General features: G+C 70.8%; 4 protein-coding genes across 7 annotated transcripts in view; 2 read left to right on the top strand and 2 right to left on the bottom strand.

The window, feature by feature from the left end:
- The window catches only part of UIMC1 (ubiquitin interaction motif containing 1), a 37317-nt gene extending 35645 nt beyond the window's left edge, over positions 1–1672 (top strand). For 3 of the 4 annotated variants that reach the window (XM_035338471.1, XM_035338473.1, XM_035338472.1), the window contains exons 12-13: positions 912–975; positions 1263–1672. In XM_035338471.1, coding sequence (XP_035194362.1) covers positions 912–975; positions 1263–1588 — 390 coding nt within the window. In that variant the 3' untranslated portion in view covers positions 1589–1672. The remainder of the gene's footprint in view (positions 1–911; positions 976–1262) is intronic. The other variant, XM_035338474.1, reaches the window with a different exon arrangement.
- Positions 1673–1838: 166 nt separating this feature from the next.
- On the top strand, positions 1839–7203 carry HK3 (hexokinase 3). The gene is given in 21 exon segments (XM_035338470.1): positions 1839–1986; positions 2123–2326; positions 2410–2464; positions 2547–2709; positions 3006–3154; positions 3266–3385; positions 3466–3561; positions 3657–3719; positions 3721–3757; positions 3835–4018; positions 4166–4321; positions 4406–4639; positions 4729–5033; positions 5120–5259; positions 5403–5522; positions 5610–5705; positions 5818–5917; positions 6026–6209; positions 6282–6437; positions 6556–6789; positions 6892–7203. Coding segments are annotated over 21 exon segments (3030 nt in total). The 5' UTR covers positions 1839–1888; the 3' UTR covers positions 7028–7203.
- Positions 7204–7381: 178 nt separating this feature from the next.
- On the bottom strand, positions 7382–19332 carry UNC5A (unc-5 netrin receptor A; the record flags this gene model as incomplete). The annotated part of the gene is given in 19 exon segments (XM_035338947.1): positions 7382–7683; positions 7832–8010; positions 8084–8248; positions 8345–8467; positions 8469–8495; positions 8581–8814; positions 8918–9086; positions 9172–9259; positions 9369–9396; positions 9398–9669; positions 10127–10315; positions 10388–10552; positions 10725–10785; positions 10787–10893; positions 11004–11184; positions 11290–11393; positions 11482–11625; positions 11773–11994; positions 19242–19332. Coding segments are annotated over 19 exon segments (2715 nt in total), but the record flags the coding sequence as incomplete, so codon positions are not given.
- Positions 12523–19229, bottom strand: LOC118173697. The gene is made up of 2 exons (XM_035338484.1): positions 16720–19229; positions 12523–16672 (listed from the first exon to the last, which is right to left on the bottom strand). Exons 1-2 carry the CDS (start codon positions 17799–17801, stop codon positions 16414–16416), a joined length of 1341 nt encoding a protein of 446 aa, XP_035194375.1. The 5' UTR covers positions 17802–19229; the 3' UTR covers positions 12523–16413.

A 19332-nucleotide genomic window follows, 5' to 3' on the forward strand; every position in this document is an offset into this window, starting at 1 on the left:
GCCTGTGCTCAGAAATGTGATTCTCAGCGTGAAGATGCAACATGATGTCTTCGTTTCCTATAATCCCTTAAATCCATCACAGGCCTCAGCCCTTTGGGGATTCAGATGCAAATGATGAGATTTCTGGTTGATGATGTGGGACACAGCCAGGCGCTGCGTGGCTCGGGGAGCTGCGGGGCACGGCTGCTCCTGCGTGTGACCGGCTCCGTGGGGGCCGTTTGACTCCGTCCCCGCGCCCCACGGCCGGCTGGCGCACGGGGCTCCTGCATGCAGGCACGGGCACGGCGGGAAGGAGCTGGAGGCGGGTGGCCCTGCGGGTGGCTCGGCAAGGCTCTGGGTTTCCTCCGGCTGTGCGTCGTGCTGAGGGGGGAGCAGGTCAGGGCCCTGGGCCATTCCTGCTGGTAGCACAGGGTTCCTGCCATGGCCCCTTTTGGGGTGCTTGGCAGCTCCAGCCCTGCAGCAGGGATGCCAGTGCCTTCTGGGGCAGGGAACCATCAGGAGAGGGGACTTTAGAGCCAGGCTAAGTGCCCTTCCCTCGGTCTGTGTGACCGGCGTGGTCACACCTTCCTGAGGCCGAGAGAGGGCACGAGATGCGTGTTCCTCCTCTGGCTGTGCCGTGCAGGAAGGCTCTTCCCAGCAGCACCAAGCCCCGTGCCCGTGGATGCAGCAGGACAGAGCCTGCCCTGAGAGTGCCTGGGGGATGTTCCTGCGGTGTGGCTGAGCCTTTGGTGCCCAGACAGCCCCATACAGCCCCGTGCTCACTCACTGGGCTTGGGGGCGGCTTCCTGCCCCTGGCCTCCCTTCTTACCGGGCTCTGCTCCGTGAACTGCCCCCAAAGCTGCCCCGGTGTCTGTGCCCAGACGGGTTCCTTCACGGCAGTGCTGTGACAGTGTTCTCCTCTCCCTTGGCAGGCCGTGGGAAGGCACGAGCGGGGACTCCTCAGCATGCTGGAGCTCTCGGAGAGCAAGTCTGCAGGTGGGCAGCTTCTTTCTGTGCAGGGGTGAGGGCTGCCCGACCTCCCCTTGTGGGGCTTTGGGGCCTCAGCTTGGGCTGTGCAGGCTGAAGGAGCCTGCTCAGGAGGCTGGGGGTTAGCTGGCTGTTGCCCCCCCCCCCCCCCCCCCGGACCCCCCCCCCCCCCCCGAAGACCTGTGGCACAGCCCAAGACGTGCCGGTGATGGCACGGCCCAGCTCCATGTCACCGAGGTCCTGGGGAGGGGGGTTCAGGCTGCCCCCACGGGTGCTGACGTGCCCTCTCCTTGCAGGTGCTGATGCGGGGACCCCCCTCGCTGGACTAGGAGCTCGACACTCCCCTCCTGCGCTCCCAGCCCGCGCCGAGGAGGAAGAGGAGGAGGAAGAGACGGCGGGGGACAGCGCGAGCTCCCTCCCGGTGCCACCCCCCCAGGGGCTGCTCGCTGGACTCGGCGCCGTGCTCGGCTCACCCCTTGGGCAGCCAGCAGCAGCCCAGAGCCTGCCGCCGGAGGAAGCGCAAGTTCTGAGGGCTGCTCCCGCTGCCTGCTGCTCCCACACCCCACCTTTTATACATTTTCTATGCCGCGAGCCGAGCCGGGGGCGCCGGGCGGAGCAGTGACTGTTTTATAGGTGCCTGCGCTGCTTCGCTCCCTGTAAAAGAAACGGAAATATATTTATGTATGTTTTTATGAAACTGCAGCAACCCGCAGCAGCGGTGCCGTCCTTATCGGGGGAGCGGGGCGCGGAGCGGGACCCCAGGGCTGGACCCCCCCCGGCCCCATGGCCCCAGCACAGCACCCATGGGCCCAGTCCTGGCTTCTGTTGCCAGGGCACCGGGGAGCGGCGTTAGCAACGGTTCCAACCCCCCCCCCCCCCCCCCACCCCGGGTGCCCCCAGCGGGTGCCCCCCGCCCGCCACCATGTCCAGCCCCAGGCGCCCCAGCTCCCAGCCCAGCCGCGGCGGCAGGGCCCCGTGGAGCCCCCGGGGGGAGAGGGGCCGCCTGCCCCCCGTGAACTGGTGAGGGGCTGCGGCCCTGCAGCCCGGGAGGGTGCTGTGGGGTCAGGGGTGGGGTGGGAAGTGGGGAGAGAGCTGGGCCCCCCCACCCTGGTTTTAAATGTTCCCCGGGGAGAGACCAGCCTCCGGCCTCTTGCAGGTGCGTGGGCATGGTGACGTGGGGGCAGCAGCCTTCTCCTGCGGTGCCCGGCCTCGAGGACAGCCTCTGCGCCATCGCCGTCGTGGGGCGCAGCTGTGCCCTCTACCCCCGCCTGCCCGGTCGCGACTGCGGCAGTGGTGGGACGCTGCCGAGCCACCACGCTGCCCAGACCTCGGCCCCCTGCGGCAGGGACGCGGAGGGGAGGTGGGGAGCCGGGATCAGGCCCCTCCGGCCATGCTGTGGCGCGGCTGGGGGCTCAGTGGGTGACTCCACGTCCCTCCACGCAGGGCCCCGGGGAGCTTCCAGCTGGGACACCAGGACAACATCCCCTCCTGCACGCCGGTAAGGCCCCTCCCTGCCTCTCCGTGCCCAGGGCGAGGTGTCCCCTGTCCCCCCCCGGCCTGCCCTGACCCGCTGTCCCCAGGTGCAACGGGCGCTGATGTCGCTCACCCCCTCGCTGGAGAAGCTGCAGGCGGTGAAGTGCCGCATGCTGGAGGCCATGGACAAGGGGCTGAGCCGACAGACGCACGCACAAGCCACCGTGCGCATGCTGCCCACCTTCATCTGCTCCACGCCTGACGGCACCGGTGAGCGGCCCGGCCGGGGGACGTGCTGCCGTGCTGCCCCCAGCCCTGCGCGCCTCGCCGGGGTGCCAGGGAAGGGTGCCGCAGGAATCCCCTGCTCGGGCTGGTTGTGGAGTCTGTGAGCTGCCCTTGTGCGGGGACAGAGGCCGGGAGCCGGCTCCCTGGGGCCCTGCGGTGGTCTCAGGAAGGGAATTGCTGCTTCCCTGGGGTGGGTGTCACTGGGACGGGGTGAGGAGCAGATCCTGGGCTGGCAGGCGGGGGCTGCCACGGGCGGGTCTCTGCCTGACGCTGCCCCGTAGAGAAGGGCGACCTCATGGTGGTGGAGCTGTGCCAGAGCCACGTCCGCACCCTGTTCGTGACCCTCCTGGGCGACGGAAACCAGAGCCCCCAGCTGATGTACAAGGTCTTCGAAATGCCAGCGGAGATGCTGCAGGGCACCGGGGAAGCGGTACGGGGGGGGGGGCTGATGGCTGGGGCTGGGCACTGCGGGGCTCCGACCACCTCCCGCACCCGGGAGTGCTGGGGCAGGGGGGCAGCTGCTCACCCCGTGCCTCTGCAGCTCTTTGACTTCATTGCTCAATGCGTGCACAAGTTCCTGGAGGAAAGCGGCAGCCCCCAGCATCGCCTCCCCCTGGGCTTCGTCTTCCCTTTCAGCTGCAGGCAGACGGGGCTGGGCAAGGTGAGCGGGGCAGCTCGCGGGGGGGGCACGGAGCCACCCCCAGGCTGATGGCCAACGGCTCGCCCCCCTGCTCTCCGCAGGCCGAGCTCATCTCCTGGTCCAAGGGCTTCCAGTGCAGCGGCGTGGAGGGGAAGGACGTCGTGCAGCTGCTGCAGGCAGCCATCAACAAGCTGGAGGTGGTGGGGTGGGGGCCACAGGGCGCCGGGTGAGGGTCCCGGCTGGGGGGCTGCCCCCCCCGCGATGGAGCTGACCATGCCCTGCTCCCCGCCAGCTCTACCACGTGCAAGTCATCGCCCTGCTCAACGACACCGTGGGCACCATGATGGCGAGCAGCTGGGGGGGGGAAGCCCTGCGAGGTCGCCCTGGTGATGGGTGAGCAGCGTTCGGCCCCGCGCCGCGGTGCTGGGGGGGCTGCGCCGGCGCTCAGCCCCCCCCCTCGCTCCCCGCAGGCACGGGCACCAACAGCTGCTTCATGGCCGAGGCGCCGCTGGTAGAGGTGGTGGAGGAGAGCAACGGCAGGATGTGCGTCAACAGCGAGTGGGGCTGCTTCGGGGACGACGGCGCCCTCAGCGACGTGCTGACCCCCTACGACCACCGCGTGGACCAGGAGTCCTCCAACCCCGGGGAGAGGAGGTGCAGCGAGGGAGGGGGGTCCCGGGGGTCTCCTCACAGCGATGCACCAGCAGGAGCAAATTACCTCCCCCCCCCCCGGGGGGCCCCCAAGGGGCTGGGGGTGGTGGGGCTGTGCTGCGGGGGGGGGCTGACTCCCACCGCACGCAGGTTTGAGAAGATGGTGGGCAGCCTCTACCTGGGGGAGATCGTCCGGCACGCCGTGCTCATGCTGGCCGCCGAGCAAGCACTCTTCGTCGGGGCCAGCACCTCCGTCCTGGGGACCAAGGGTGCGCTCAAGACCCAGCAGGTCCTGGAGATCATGGAGTGAGTGGCGGGTGGCCGGGAGGCGTGACGGGTGGGTGCCCCCAGCCGCAAGCGGGCGGCCCCGTGAGTGCTCTCCCTTGACAGCAACGAGACGGGCATGGCCAAGGCGAGGAGCGCTCTGGAGGCCCTGGGGCTGCAGCCGAGCGAGCGGGACTGCTGCCGGGTGCAGCAGATCTGCCGGGCGGTGGTGAGCCGCGCCGCCGCGCTCAGCGCCACAGGGCTGGCCGCCATCCTCAGCCTCATGTGCCGCAGCCGGGAGCTGGAGCGGCTGGTGGTCAACGTGGGGGTGGACGGCGAGCTGTACCGGGCCCACGCCAGGTACGGGGGGGACACGGGGCTCCTGGCTGGGGACGTCGCCCCTCAGGATGCCTCAAGCCCGGCCCTCACCCTCCTCATCCTCCCCGCAGGTTTGGGGAGATCCTGCAGAGCGTCACGGGGCTGCTGGCCCCCGAGTGCGCGGCCACCCTGGTGCCCTCGGCGGACACGAACGGGCTGGGGGTGGCCTTGGTGACGGCGGTGGCCCAGCGCCTGCTGACCCAGCGCCACGAGGTGGAGCAGCTGCTGGCCCCGCTGCGGCTCAGCCGCGCCGACCTGGAGCGCGTCCAGGCGCTGATGAGGCAGGAGATGGAGCGCGGGCTGGGCCGGGACAGCAACGCCAACGCCTCCGTCCGCATGCTGCCCACCTACGTCTGCAACACGCCCGACCGCACCGGTGAGGGACAGGGCACGGGGGCCTGGGGGGGGGGGGGGGGGGGGGGATCTATGCCCCCGCTCATGCCCCCAGGTGTGCTCCTGCAGAGAGAGGCGACTTTCTGGCACTGGACCTGGGGGGGACCAATTTCCGCGTGCTGGTGGTGCGTGTGATGCAGGAAGGCATCCGCATGGCCAGCGAGATCTACGTCGTCCCCACGTCCGTCATGCAGGGCACCGGGGAGGCGGTGAGGCTCCGTGTGGGGAGCGCGGCACCGGGCGAGGGCTGGGAATCGCCTCGGCCCCTGCTGCCCCGGGGCCGCCTCGCTGCGTGTGCCTGGGGACAGCCCCCCCTGCGTCGCTCCAGCTTGACCGCAGCCCCTCTCCACAGCTCTTCGACCACATCATCGAGTGCATCATGGACTTCCAGACGAAGCAGAACCTGATGGAGCAGGTCCTGCCCCTCGGCTTCACCTTCTCGTTCCCCTGCCAGCAGCTGGGCCTGGATAAGGTGAGCGGGCGGCGCTGGCCCCGGGGCACGGGAAGGGTCCCCGGGTGCGACGCAGCCGCCTGGCCCCTGCTCCTGTCTCTCTTCCAGGCCGTGCTGCTGACCTGGACCAAAGGCTTCAGCGCCTCGGGCTGCGTGGGGCAGGACGTGGTCCAGCTGCTGCGAGAGGCTGCGCAGCGCAAACAGGTGGGGAAGGGCTGGGGACCCCCTCCCCTGAGCCCCCGGGTGCCACCCCGCTGGTGACAGCTGGAACCCGCTGGGTGCCACCAAGCCACAAGTCCCCATCTCCTGCCTGCAGCACCTGGCGCTGAAGGTGGTGGCTGTGGTGAACGACACCGTGGGAACCATGATGGCCTGCGGCTATGACGACCCCAAATGTGAAATCGGGCTCATCGTGGGTAAGGGGCACCTCTGCACCCCCCCCTGGGTCTCTCCCGTTCCTCGCCCCAGCTCTCCAGGCGCTGCCAGGGCTGGGGCCGGCTGGTGACAGCGGTGCTGGGCTGCAGGGACGGGGACCAACGCCTGCTACATGGAGGAGAGGAAGAACGTGGGCACCGTGGAGGGGGACGAGGGCCGCATGTGCATCAACATGGAGTGGGGGGCCTTCGGGGACAACGGCTGCCTGGACGACATCTTCACCACCTTCGACCGGATGGTGGACGAGAAGACCATCAACGCGGGCAAGCAGAGGTGGGTGAGGGGCCGGGCGCGGGCAGGGCTCTGGGGGGGGCACTAAGGCAGCCGGGGCTGTGCCTGGGGCAGGTTTGAGAAGCTCATCAGCGGCATGTACCTGGGCGAGATCGTGCGCCACATCCTGCTGGCAATGGTGGACAAACAGCTCCTGTTCCGCGGCAAGCCCTCTCTCAAGCTCCAGACCAGGGACATCTTCCAGACCAAGTTCCTCTCCACCATCGAGACGTGAGTGTGGGGAGCCCTCGTGTCGGGGCTGAGGGACACAGCGTGCTGCCCCCTCCACGCCATGCGGTGGGATGGTGACAAGGAGAGTGACACTAACCGCGGCCCTGCTCTGCGGCAGCGACGGGCTGGCCCTGCAGCAGGTGCAGGGCATCCTGCGCGACCTGGAGCTGGACGCCAGCTTCGAGGACAGCGTGCTGGTGCGCGAGGTGTGCCAGACCGTGTCCCTGCGGGCGGCCCAGCTCTGCGCCGCCGGCCTGGCCGCCGTGGTGGAGAAGATGCGGGAGAACCGGGGCCTGGCCCAGTTGGCCGTCACCGTGGGGGTGGACGGCACCTTGTACAAGATGCACCCGCAGTGAGTGCGGCGGGCGCCCTCCGGGTCCCCACGCCCCGTGTAGGGGGTTCGGGGCACGGGGCGGCCCTGCTGGTGCTCAGCCGCCTCGTCCTGTCCCCGCAGCTTCTCCCAGAACCTCCAGCAGATGCTGCAGGACCTCGCGCCCAACTGCGCCGTCACCTTCCTGCAGTCCGAGGACGGCTCGGGGAAAGGCGCCGCGCTCGTGGCGGCCGTGGCCTGCCGGGAGACCAGCCCCTAGGGACGGCCCCGTCCTCCTCCTCGCCCCCAATAAAGCGCTTTGCTCCGCACCTCTGCGTCCTGGGGTGAGGGCAGGGGGCCGGGGGACAGCGCGCACGGCCGGGCAGAGCCCCACGTAGCAATATATATCGAATTTATTTACATTCACGTCCGCCAGACCCCCCGCCCGCGGCACCGCTATGTACATAAGGCCAAGTGTAAATACTTGAATGCACTTAATACAGAATTAAAAAAACGGTCTTTACACAACACGGCACGGGGCCCGGGGCCGCCCAGCCCCGGGCGGAGACAGCACGACGGCACCGCACGCACCACGCACAACCCAGCGCCCGCCCGCACCCCGGCCCCGCGCCGAGCCCGGCACCCACGGCCACAGGCAGCCCTCCCGGCGGGCACGGACCGGGAACCGTGGGGCAGCGGGGCCCAGGGGCCGGCCGGGGCCCCCTCCTGCCCCACGGTCCCTGGGAGAGGGGCCGGGGCCCCGCCACGGCTCAGCACTCGGCCTCGGACACGGCGAAGAGGGCACCGTCCTGCTTGCCCACCTCGGCCACGGCGGCGGCCAGCTGCGAGAGGTTGCCGTTGGGGAAGTGCCGCGCCTCCCACAGGTTGAGGATCATGGCCGTGGGGCTGGGCTTGGAGGCATAGAAGCTGAGATGGCTGCGGGGTAGAGGGACGGCGTCAGGGCGCAGGGACGGCTCCCCGTCGGCATCACCCCGCTCCCAGGGACCCGCAGGGTGCCACGGGTGCAGGATGAGGCCGGACGTCCCCACGTGCGCCCCTGTCCCCGTCCCCATCCCCACGGCACCTGTCGAGATTGAGTTTCTGGGCCAGCGTCCTCCAGTCGGCTCCCCGGGCGCACGGCGTGTCCAGGCTGCTGATGATCTTCTGGCGGATGAGGAAGGGGATCTTGAAGGCACTGGGACCCACCAGGGCCGGGGAGCCCACCTCGCTGTCGGGGGCCAGCCAGTCCGAAAACCTCGTGTCCTGCAGGGGAGAGCGCCGCGGGGGTGAGCTCGTCCCAGGGGTGCCGGGGGGGTTCCCCCCGCCCTGCCCTCACCTTGGCGATGTTGAAGTTGATGGTGAAGCTCTGCCCGTCGCCCTCCACCTGCCAGATCCAGATCTTGCAGGCCAGCTCGCACGTGCTGGGGCTGAGGCGCTCCAGGGTGAAGGTGCAGTGCAGGTAGGGCTGCAGCCCGCTCCAGATGTGGTAGAAGGGGATTTCCTGCGCCGGGATGAGGGCGGTCACGGCAGCGGGGACCCCCCCCCCCCCTTCCCTGGGTGCCAAAACCAGCACGTGCCCCCTCCCCGTTCTCCTTACCTGGTAGCTGGCGAGCAGCTTGCTCTTCCAGAGCGAGCTGGGCATGTCGTGGATGGAGAGGCGCAGGTTGTGGTAGCTGTCCTTGAAGTGCAGCACGCGGGGGGCCCCGATCAGCTGCCCCCCCCATCTGCTTCTCCAGCTGGATCACCTCCTGGTGGCGTGGGCAGGATGTCGGGCAGCTCCCACCCCGCCGTGCACCCCCGCGGCGGGGCACGGACACCCCAAAGCCCCGGTACCTTGAGCGCGTCCTGGGTGTCGCTGAGGCAGTAGACGCGGATGTTGTACTCCAGCGAGGGGCAGGCGGCGGGCGCGAACAGGACCAGCTTGAGGCGCTTGGAGGCCGCCATGCTGAGGGACTCCCCGACCAGGGCGAAGCGCCCCAGCTGCTCCGTGAAGATGTAGCAGGCCTGCGCCTCCAGCTGGCAGTAGTACAGCTCCGTGCACGGCTCCGCGCCCAGCTGCAGCACGTCCTGCGGCACGGGGAGATGCAGCACCCCCCTCCAAAATAAAGCCCCCCGTGGGGGGCGGGGGGGTTCCTCATCCCCCTCCCCTCGCCCCCCGCGGGGCGCTCACCTCCCACGTGCCCTCGCACGACTGCTTCTTCAGCCGGAGGCTCCAGTTCTCAGCGCTGGCCTCCACGCAGTGCCCCATGGCCAGGATGGCGGGGCGGGTGAGGAGGACACCAGGGGGGCCGCAGCTGACGATGGGGCTCAGCAGCGTCTGGCAGCCGGCTAGGGGCAGCCTGGGGGGGGGACACACGAGGTTTTGGGGGTGATGAGCGCAGCCGGCACCCCACAGCCCCGACACCCGGCAGCCCCGGCACCTACCTCACCTCCTCCTGCTTGTGCAGCGTCAGGTAGACCTCGTAGATCTTCCCCCGCGGGATGGCGTCGGGTGGGATCAGCAAGCTGATACCTGGTGGTGATGGTGGGGGGGGGGAACGCAGGCAGCAGGCTGAGCCCCCCCATCCCTGCGCCCCGTGGGGTGACGCAGCCGCCGGGCGGCCCCCCAGCGCCTGCCATACCTGTGTTGGGGATCATGAGGCGCCCCCCCCAAGAAGTTGAAGGTGCCGTAGGCCATGTTGGTGTTGCCGCGGGGCAGGGAGCGGAAATAGCTCTGGGTGGAGAGCCGGGCCACGAAGTCGGCGCCCTCGGCGGCGGGCGAGCTGTGGTGCAGCGTGTGCCGCCCGGCGCCCAGCGGGCTCAGCAGGTGCCCGTTGGGCAGCTGGAGCTTGGCGGGGCCGTCCTGGCGCGGGCACAGCGAGCCCTGGTAGGTCATGGTGGCCGTGCTGAGGTCGGGCTGGATGGTCAGCAGGCTGGGGTTGTCTGCGGCACAGAGCGGGGGCCGTGGCGCTGCCGCCTTCCCGTGGGGGCGCAGCCGTCCTGGGGGCCGTGGGGGGGCACGGCCCCAGCCCCACGGGAAGGACCTGAGGGGGTGCAGCCACACCCGGGGGCCCAAGGAGCACCCAGCACCAACCCCGTGCCCTGTGGGACACAGAGCCCCCTACCCACAGCCAGGGGCCCTATGGGATACAAAGCACTGACCCACCATCGGGGACCCTATAACAGAGCCCCTGTCCCAGCATCAGGGACCCTAACGGGCACTCAGCCACTTCCCAGAGGCCCCACGGGGCACAGAGCCCCTACCCAGGGAGGCACGGAGTGCACAGTCCCTCCCCATAGTCCCCCGCCGTGAAACTGCCACCCCAGGGAGCCGGGCACACCGTGTCCCTGCAGCGTGCAGGTGGCAGCGTGGGCACGCAGCCCCGTCCCCCTCGCTCACCGGCCTTGCTGGGCTTGATGCTGACGGGCTGGAAGCCGGCGGTGAGGATGGAGGAGTCGGCCACGTCGGCGTCCAGGCCGCCCTTCTTGCGGCAGTACAGCAGCACGCCCACCAGCAGCAGCAGCACCAGGCACACGGCCACGGCGATCAGCCCCACGTACAGCGCCACGTCCTCAGCGCCCTGGGCGGCTGCGCGGGGCAGGGCATCAGCACCCACGGGTGCCGCTCCGTGTCCCCGCTCCCCCATCCCTCGGCGCTCACCGGGGCTGCAGAGCTCGGAGGTGCAGTTGCGGGTCTCCAGCTCGGCGCCGTGGCACTCCTGGCCCCCGTTGCGCGGCGCGGGCTCCGAGCACTCGCGGCTCCGCCAGTGCGTGCACTCGGTCCCGCACACCGACCACTTGCTCCACTCCGACCAGGCTCCGTCCACTGCGGGCACAGCGGGGGTCAGCGCCCCGCCGGCACCCCCCCGGCACCCCTCCCCCTGCCCCGGGGCCGGGTCAGACAGACGGACACACGGGGGTGGGAGGACGAGACGAGCGGGGTGGGCGCGACGACGGGTGTGGTGGGGCGCAGGCGGTGCCGCGGGCACGGCGGGTACCTGGGCAGAGGGTGGTGCAGGCGCTTTTCTGCACGTTTTGGCCCTCACAGAAAGCCCCCCCCGTTGAGGGGCGTGGGGTTGGTGCAAGTCCGGCTCCGCTTCTGCCAGCCCCGTCCGCAGCTGGTGCTGCAGCCCGACCACTGCGTCCACGTCGACCAGCCGCCGTTCACTGGGTGGAGAGGGACCCGTCAGCGCCCGCCGGGCCGGGGGGACGCCGGGGGACGGGGACAGTGACATCGGGGGGGTGGCACAGCGGGGCGGGGGGCGGCGGGGCCTTACCGTAGACGGTGATGGCGGCGGAGGCGCTGCGGCGGCGGGCCACGATGTTTTTGGCCACGCAGGTGTAGTTGGCGGTGTCGGCCAGGCGGGCTTGCCGCAGCACCAGGCTGTGCTCCGGCGTCACGTAGACGTTGGCGTCCAGCGCCGGGTCCACCAGCTCCTCGTTGCGCAGCCACTCCACCTGTGGGCACGGGGACGTCGCTGGGCGCCCGTTTGGGGAGCACCCACAGCATCCACGCAATCAAAGGGCGTGCGGTGGCCCCCGACACCTCGTCCCTTGGCTCACCTCGGCGGGGGGGATGCCCTCGGGGGGGCGGCATGGCAGCACGATGCCCTGCTCGATGGAGACCTCCCTGGCCGTCGGCTCCTGCTCGAAGTTCTTGCGCAGATCTGGGGAGGCGCAGCACCCCGTTATAGGGGCCAGATCCCCGTGCCCCGTCCTGCCTGGGGACCCGCCGGGGCAGCCCCGGACACTCACAGGCGATGCGCACAAAGGCCTTCTGGCTCTTGGTGGTGCCGGAGGAGCTCCATGCCACGCACTGGCACCAGTACTCCTCCAGGCCGAAGATCTTCTCCACTTGCTGGCGGGTGATTTCGATGCGCACCTCCATCACGGGCAGCCCTGGGCCGGGAGGCAGCACGTGAGCACCGGCCGCCCAGGAAAGCTCCCCACGGGTCCCCAGCCCCGTGCGACCCCCGAGAGGGACGCGTGTGGCTCCCCGCGACCACGGCTGCTGCCAGGAGCCATGGCGGCTGAGCCGGCGCTCACCCGTGCTGCGGTCGGTGCTGTGCTGCGTGACGTGGTCGCCCTGGTGCACCCACTCGCCGTTGCACTTGAAGTAGATCTGGGTGGCGGGGGTGGCCCGGCAGGCCAGGCTCACCGGCTTGTTCTTCACGATGTACACGTCCTCGGGCTCCAGCAGGAAGCGGGGCAGCAGGTCCGGGGACGCGCCGGACACGGGGGTGGCCACGGTCGCGCTCTGCTGAGCACCTGCAGGGACACGGGGGCTCGGCCACCTCCGGGGCCACGGGTGACCCCACTATGTCCCCCCGCTGCCGGCCTTGCGGGCGCCCCGGGGGGCCCCCCCCCCCCCCCGGCCCCGCCATCCATCAGCGAGAGGAGCAGCGCGGTGGCTGCGCCCACTGAACCCGCGCCGATCCCTCATGTCCGCACTTAGTGCTAATGAAAAGGAAATGGAGTGTGACCAATAAGGGACATCGCTCACTCCTCCCGGGGCGCTGCAGCCGCCCGCTGCCCCCCTTCCCCTGCGCGCCGCAGGGGCCGCGTCCTGCCCCGCCGCAGCCCGGCATGGTGGGAGCCAGCGGGGTGCGCCCCCCACTCCCGTGCCACAGGGACGCAGCGCAGGGTGACACGGTGGCGTGCCATGTCCTGTGTCACTTCCCGGGAGCGGGCACACGCATGGCACACAGGGGCTGGCCACCCCCAGGTGCCCCCAGGGTGGCGAGGATGGGTCAGGCCATGCAGGTTCATCCCTGGTGGGGCCGAGCATCCCTATGGCAGCCACCATAAGGGCAGGGACCCCGCGGGGACAGCAGCGCTGGGGACGTGGCACGTGGTGGTGGCTGCGTCCCCCAGCCCTGCAGGCGGCCGCGTGCCCCCGCAGCCGGCGCCCCCGCTCCTCCCGCCCCACGCGGGCGCCCGCTGTGGAAAGAGTTAATAAAACAGGGCCCTAAATAAGCATTTGATTAACAAACGATAAAATAGCGATTGTGTCACTGAATGAAGCTGTAATTGCTGCTGCTAATTGGCTGGTTAGGATTTAATAAGCAATTAAATGGGATGGAATGCGCAGTAATTAAGTGCCTTCGTTTGGCAACCGCCTGCCGCCCCCTGCGCGCCCGCCGTGCCCCCAACTCGCCGCCAGCCCTGGGATCCCCCTGCCCACCCGGGGCAGTGCCGCCTGCCCAGCGGGGACACGGGGGACACGGGCATCCCTTGGGCCCTGGCTGAGTGTCCCGGGGGGCTCCGTGCCTCGCTGCCCCCCCCTCCGGCTGGATCAGGCCCCTCCGGGCCATGGTGCGGGCGCTGAGCAAGCCCGGCCGCGGTGCCCAGCGGGACGGGCAAGGTGCGGCAGCTCATTTACGCGGCGAAGATAAACGGCCACCATAACGTGCCAGTTATTACCCCATCAGCACTTTTACAATGTCGCTAGCAATTAATTTAATTAAAACCCCTGTCCGGGATACACAGGCATTTCATATTTCACCGGTTTAATGACACCCACCCCCAGCTGCAGCCTGGGGGGTCACGGCACGGGCAGGGGCTGCGTGTCCCCCCGACGCGTGCCGGCGGTGACGCGGGACACTGCAGCCCCCGTGGCCCACCCCACGGCACCCATCGTGCTGCTGCCTCCTTCCTGTGTGCCCCTGGGTGCCAGCACGTGGGGCCCCACGCTGTGCCGGGGGGGCTGCGATGGGCAGGAAGGCAACCCAGCCCCAACGGCTTTATTTCTGAACTGAGCGGGTTGCTCTGCACAGCAATAAAGCTGCCGGGCTGCGGCTGGCACGCGGGTTAACGGGCTCGCGGCGCTCCAGGGCCCTGCCTCTTAATCACGTGCGGAACGAGCACGGAGGGCGCTGAGCCGGGCACTGCCTGTCGTGGCCGAGCAGAGGGGTGCAGGGCGACAGCACCACGGGTGGGTGCAGCATGGCCAGGAGCCCCCCCCCCGGCCCTGCACCCAACGGGGCTGCCAGGAGCCTTTTGGCACGGTGGGACGGGCACCGAGCGCAAGGCCGACCCGCGGAGCCCCCAGAGGGATGCCATCCTGCTGCTTAGCACCGTGCTGAGCACCGGTGTGGCTCTGCCATGGGGTGACCTGGTCGAGGCACCGATGGGTTCAGCCACGGGCAGGGCTGTGGGACGGAGCTGGCCTGGAACCCTGACAAGGGAGCAGAGGGACCACGGTGTGCGGCCCCCAAACCCCATGGGCACCCCAAGCACCTCGTGGCTCTCTCCAATGCACCACGGGCCCCCCACGGCACGGCCACCCCAAACCCAGCGTGCCCCCCAGGCACACCACGGCCACCCCCACGTACTGCGGGCGTCCCACAGACCGCGGGCACCCCACCGGCCGTGGGCACCCCGTGCAGCGTGGGCACCATCGGGCCCCCCACGCGGCGCTGTGCCGGGCTCCCACACCGCGCGGCCTCTCCGCTCACCTGCCGCTGCGTCGCCATGGAAACAGGCGAGATGCTTATGTCACCTTGGCAAAGGGAGCCGCCTAACTTCGGGAGGATGGGGGACACGGGGACCGGGGGGGGGACAGAGGGGTGCTGGTCCCGCTCGTCACGGCCCCGGCCAGCCGCTGTCTCGGCAGCGGAGCGGGTAATTGGGACGGCGGCGCGCTACCAGCGCCGATAAATCACCGCCGGTAAACCTAGTGCATTAAGCGGGGCTTTATTATCAATTATCCCCCACCCACGTGGGCTAACGAGCGCGGCGGCGGGCCTAACAAAGGGGCAGCGTGCCGGGGAAACTCGGGGTGCAGACGGGGTGCTGTGGGGCTGGCCACCCCCTGCCCTCCCAGGGGGATGTGGGCACCCGGCCCTGCCATGCGCAGCCCCCGCTGCTCCCTGCGCCCCCCGGGTGCTGCCACCCCTGGGGGCCCCTCCATGTAGCACCAGAGCCCCCCAGCACCAAACACCGGGTGTGCTGGGCAGGGTGAGACAGCGGGGTGCCCCAATGGGGAGGGGACCCCGCAAGCACCCATCACATCCCCACCCCGGGGCCGTGCCCCCCACCCCCTGGCCTTGCCACGCTGCTCCTCAACGGACTGATCCTGCTCTCAGCACCGGTTCCGAGCTCCCCGGCGGTGCTGAGCGCTGCACGCCGGTGCCTGCTGCGAAGAGACGCGGGGAAGGTCAGCGTGTTCTTGGCGAGGAGAGCCTGCCCGCGGGCGGCCGCAGCAGCGCCGGCCCCGTGCCGCCAGCTCGCCGTGCCACCCCTGTCCCCTGCCCGCAGCCCCGCGGCCACCCCCGGCACCGTGTGGGGTGGGGACCTGGGTGCCAGCCCCTGCCTCCGCCGGCTGTGCCCCCCCCGGGGACCTCCCCGCATCACCGCGGGCATTGCAGCCAGCAAATTAAATCCCCAGCTGGAGCCCCATAAATCGCGGCCCGCGCCAGGCCTGGCACTCCATTAAAATGAAAGATTTCCTCGCACTTCGCAGGCGCCCGGCCTGCGCCCCGGCAGCAGGTAATTAAAGCAATAATTGCTGCTGATTGCGCCCGCCTAAACGAGGGAAAAAGGCGGGTGCTGGGGGGTGGAGGACGCCGGTCCTGCCGTGGAGAGCCTGGGGGTGCCGGCCCCGTGTGCCCCACGCAGCCCGGGCACGGGGTCCCCTTTGGCGGGTGCTGAAGTGGCACCGCGCAGAGATGCCAGCCGGGCACCGGTGCCAGCTCCAGCCGGGCAGTGAGCCAGCAGGGTCGGACACCAAGGCCGGGCAGCGCAGCCCGGCTCCGGGCCAGTCTGGTGTGCGGCAAGCCCCGGGCAGTGGGGACAACGGGCACAGGGCGCCAACACATCCCCGAGTGCTGCAGGGCACGGCCGTGTGCCATGGGCACGGTGCCACTCCCTGCCCTGACAGCGTGCCCCAGCGTCCCAGTGCCAGGCACCACCCCACAGGATGGCCACGTGAGACCCCGGCGTGCACCCCACGGGTGCCAGCCCCACGGCCATGTCCCGTGGCGCTGCGGTGCCTGCGTGGGGGCCGCAGGGTGCCCGGCTCCCGGCGAGCGCGTGGCAGCGTCTGGGCGCTGATTAAGCGTGCGGTTGTTATGAATGAATTAGTCAGGCGGGTTTGCATGACAATGGAACTGCCTAATTACGGATTTTAGCTGATAACACTCTCCCCATTACATGCAATTAGCATGTGCCAGCGCGGGCACAGCTCCGCGGGCTGCACCCTCGCGCCGCCCCAGCGCCCGCCAACGGGGCTGCCGAGGTGCGTGGTCCCAACCATGCCCACGCCTCCACCACGCCGCCCCACGGCCGGGTTTGAGGGACAGCGGGGTGCCAGCAAAGCAGCAGGGGGCAGCAGCCTCTCACCTCCCTGCGGACCAGCTCCGGGTGCCACCAGCTCCGGGTGCCACCAGCCCCTGCAGCCAGCGTTGGGCACCCAGGGCACCCCAGAGCCTCCCTCGGCCCCGCTGCCTCATAGCACAGAGCTCTGCTCCCAGCCAGCCCCTGGTGCCCACCAAGTCCCCCGGTCCCAGCCCCAGCCCCCCCCGGCAGGACCCGTGCCAAGCCGTGCCAGCCCCAACAAGCAGCGGTCGGAGCGCTGCACGGGGAGAGGGGCCCGGTGCGATGCGGTGTCTGGGGGCTGCCCTGGTCCAGGCTGTGGTGGGGTTGGGACCCGGCCCGGGGGAGCTGAGTGGCTTTTCTGGCTCTCCTCTAATTGACAGTGAAGAGCAAACGCTCTGACCGCACTCTGTCCCCGCCGGGAGGAGCGTCAAGGTCACCCTCAGCGCTGGGTGCCCGGCCGCAGCGGGAGGGAGCCAGGTGGGAGGCCGGGGAAGGTCCCTCTGGCCCCACCACGGTCCCAGGCACCGGGGTCCGGCCCCATCCCACCCACAGCCCCGTGCCCCACGGCTGTGACCAGCAGCTCCAGCACACCACAACTGCAGAGCAGCCAGGGCTGGCCAGGAGGGGGCTGGGGACTGAGCCCCCCACCCATCGCCTTGAGGGGGGTCCCAGCACGCCCCGTCTGGAGCCAGCCCACCCCATCCTGCCGGCGGGCAGACACTCGACCTGCAGGAGCAGCGATATTGCCGACAGCCAGAGCAGTGCTGGCACCGAGGGTGCAGGGCAGGGTGGGACACGCACGGTGCCATCATCCCCGGGGGACACCGGACCCCGGGTGCGCCCACGGCTGCGAGGTGCCAGGGGTGACTGCGAAGGTGCCCAGCCCCAAGCGGCACCGGCAGCGCCCCGGTCCCCTCCTGCAAGCACCTGCCAGGCTCCGCCAGGTTTGATGTAGTGCCAGCCCCACGTGGCACCGAGCCAGAACAAACAGCCCTGGGCAGGCTGCGTCTGCCGCGCTCGCGCTGACAGCTGGCACGGCAGCTTCCCGGCCGCCCCGCGCGCGCCAGCCCTGCCCGGCGCCCTGCCCTCCTGCCTGCCCCGGTGCTGAGCCCGGTGCTGAGCCTGCCGTGGGATGCAGCGAGCTGGGGGGGGCTGCAAGGACGGGGGTGCAGTGCTCTGGGGGTGCCCTGTGGAGCCAGGGGGGCTCTGGAAGCCGGGTGAAGCTGGCGGCACTGCTGGCTCAATGTATGATAGGAGCCGTGCCCCCAGTCCCCAGCTGCCCCCAGTCCCTGTGTCCCCTGGGATGTCGGTGTGACGGGGGTGTGCCCTGGGGGCAGGGGGTGCACTAGGGCCTGGATGAATCGGGGGGGTGAGCGCCAGCTGCTGTAGATGCGAAGGGGAAGGGGAAAGGGGAGGGTCCTCAGGCAGTGATGGGCCGGGGTAGCTTCAGGGCAGGATTCTGCCCCTGTGTCCCTGCCACCCACCAGAGCAGCAGCTGAGCGGTGCAGCCCTGGCACCTCAGCACCGTGCTGCCCGTGGCTCTGCTCCTGCCCATCCCCGCAGGCACTGGGAGCACAGCAAGGTCCGGAGACAGCGCTCCACGGCTGCAGGCAGGGCCCCCTGCCCGGACACCTGGGTTCCCCTGTCCTGCACCTGTGCCTCACATCCCTGGGGAAGGGACGCTGTGCCATGCCATGCCGTGCCGTGCCGTGCCGGGCTGGAGAAGCACCCAGAGCACCGAGGCCCAGCCCCACCATGTCTGTGCCGAGCAGCAGCCGTGCAGGTGGCTGGGATCGGTCGCGCCGCGGCCGGCTGTGAGCTGCCTGCCAAGCGAGCGGCAGCGGTGGGCGAGCTCCTGCACCGCACTGCCCCGAGCCAGCACTGGCACCGCCACCCCCCCCGGCTCCCCGTTTTTCCCTCCGCACACCCGGCACGGGGCGCACCCACCGTCCCACCACCCTCCGTCTGTGGGTCAACGTGGGGACGGCCGCGCTCCCTGCCCGGCTGGGTGCTGGTGCCCACAGCGCCCTGCATACGGGGTCCTCTGCACCCGCGGGGGCTGCACCCCAAGGGCGGCAGCGTGCCACCCACCGTGCTCAGCCCTGCAGCATCCCTCGGCAGACGGGGCCGTGCTGGGAGCACTGGGCACAGAGTCCCCGTGGTGCCCAGCCAGGAAGGATGCGTGTGGGTAGCACGGGGGCTGCAGCCCCCCCATGCTGTTGGGGTGCGTACCCGCTCAGCCCACCCAGGTGCCACCGTGCCCGCCTGGCGCACCGAGGCCAGGCGAGGGGATGTCTGCGGTGGTGGCAGGAGGGTGGTGGCCGGGACCCCCGGGTGCATAGGAGCCCCCCCCCGCCCCGGGGCCCCCAGCAGAGCGCACGTCCAGCTCGGGCGCAGCTCCCCTCCCCCTGCTCGGTCCTTTGTCTGCAGCCGCCACTTCCAGGCTAACGTGACACCTGCCAGGAGCCACCATCACCACGGGCACCCCCACGCCCACCCTGCAGCCCCCGGCCCGCCGAAGGGGGGGGTCCCGGCACGGCAGCTTCCCCTCCTCCCTCCGCGTCCCGGCCCCGGGGCTGCGGGCACACGGGGCGCACCGGGCTCCGGACCGTGCGCGGCTGCACCAGCACCGACGCAGCCCCACGTACCCCATTCCGCGCCCCCCCGGGTGCCCCCCATCCCCCCCCCGGGGTGACCGGAGCCCTGTCCCCTCCGCCACTGTCCCCCGCGTCCCGCCAGGTGCCGGGGCAGGCAGGGACCCCCCACCGCTGGGCGAGGACCCCCCGCGCGGAGCAGCTCCACTGCGGGCTCCGCGGGGGGCGGGGAGCGGAGCCAAGGGGGCGAGGCGGTTGGGGGGGGGGGGACGAACGGACGGACACGCGTGTGCGGCCCCGCGTGGGCGTGGGGAGGGGGCGGCAGTGCCCGGCTCGGGGCAGGGCGCACAGCACCATCCCCGTGCCCGGCCAGCCGGCACCCCGCGGCCAGGCGGTGCCCCGGCGCTCCGCAGCCCGGGGGGGGGCCGGGAGGCAGCGTGCACCGGGCACGGCACGGCACGGCACGGCACAGCACCGCGGCAGGGGGGAAGACCCCCCGTAAACCCCCGGCACCCCTCACCCGGCCGGGCACCCACCCCGGGGGGTCCCCCCGCTGCCCTCCCGGCGATGCTCTCCCGGGGGTGACCTTGCCCGGGGACTCACCGGCGGCGGCCAGGAGGGCAGCGGCGAGCAGGGCGCCGAGCGGTCCCGGCGCGGCGGCGACGACGGCGGCGGCGGCGGCGGCGGAGGAGGC

The sequence above is a fragment of the Oxyura jamaicensis genome, chromosome 13 (genome assembly GCF_011077185.1).
Source record: "Oxyura jamaicensis isolate SHBP4307 breed ruddy duck chromosome 13, BPBGC_Ojam_1.0, whole genome shotgun sequence".
NCBI lineage: Eukaryota > Metazoa > Chordata > Aves > Anseriformes > Anatidae > Oxyura > Oxyura jamaicensis.

Excerpts from the sequence above, each read along its gene's own strand:
- LOC118173697 (XM_035338484.1), bottom strand. The coding sequence starts at position 17,801 with ATGGTGGGGCTGGGCCTCGGTGCTCTGGGTGCTTCTCCAGCCCGGCAC. Across the intron at positions 16,673-16,719 it reads GGGCTGGCTCCAGACGGGGC|CCCCCTCCTGGCCAGCCCTG; the intron begins GTGCTGGGACCC and ends CTCAGTCCCCAG.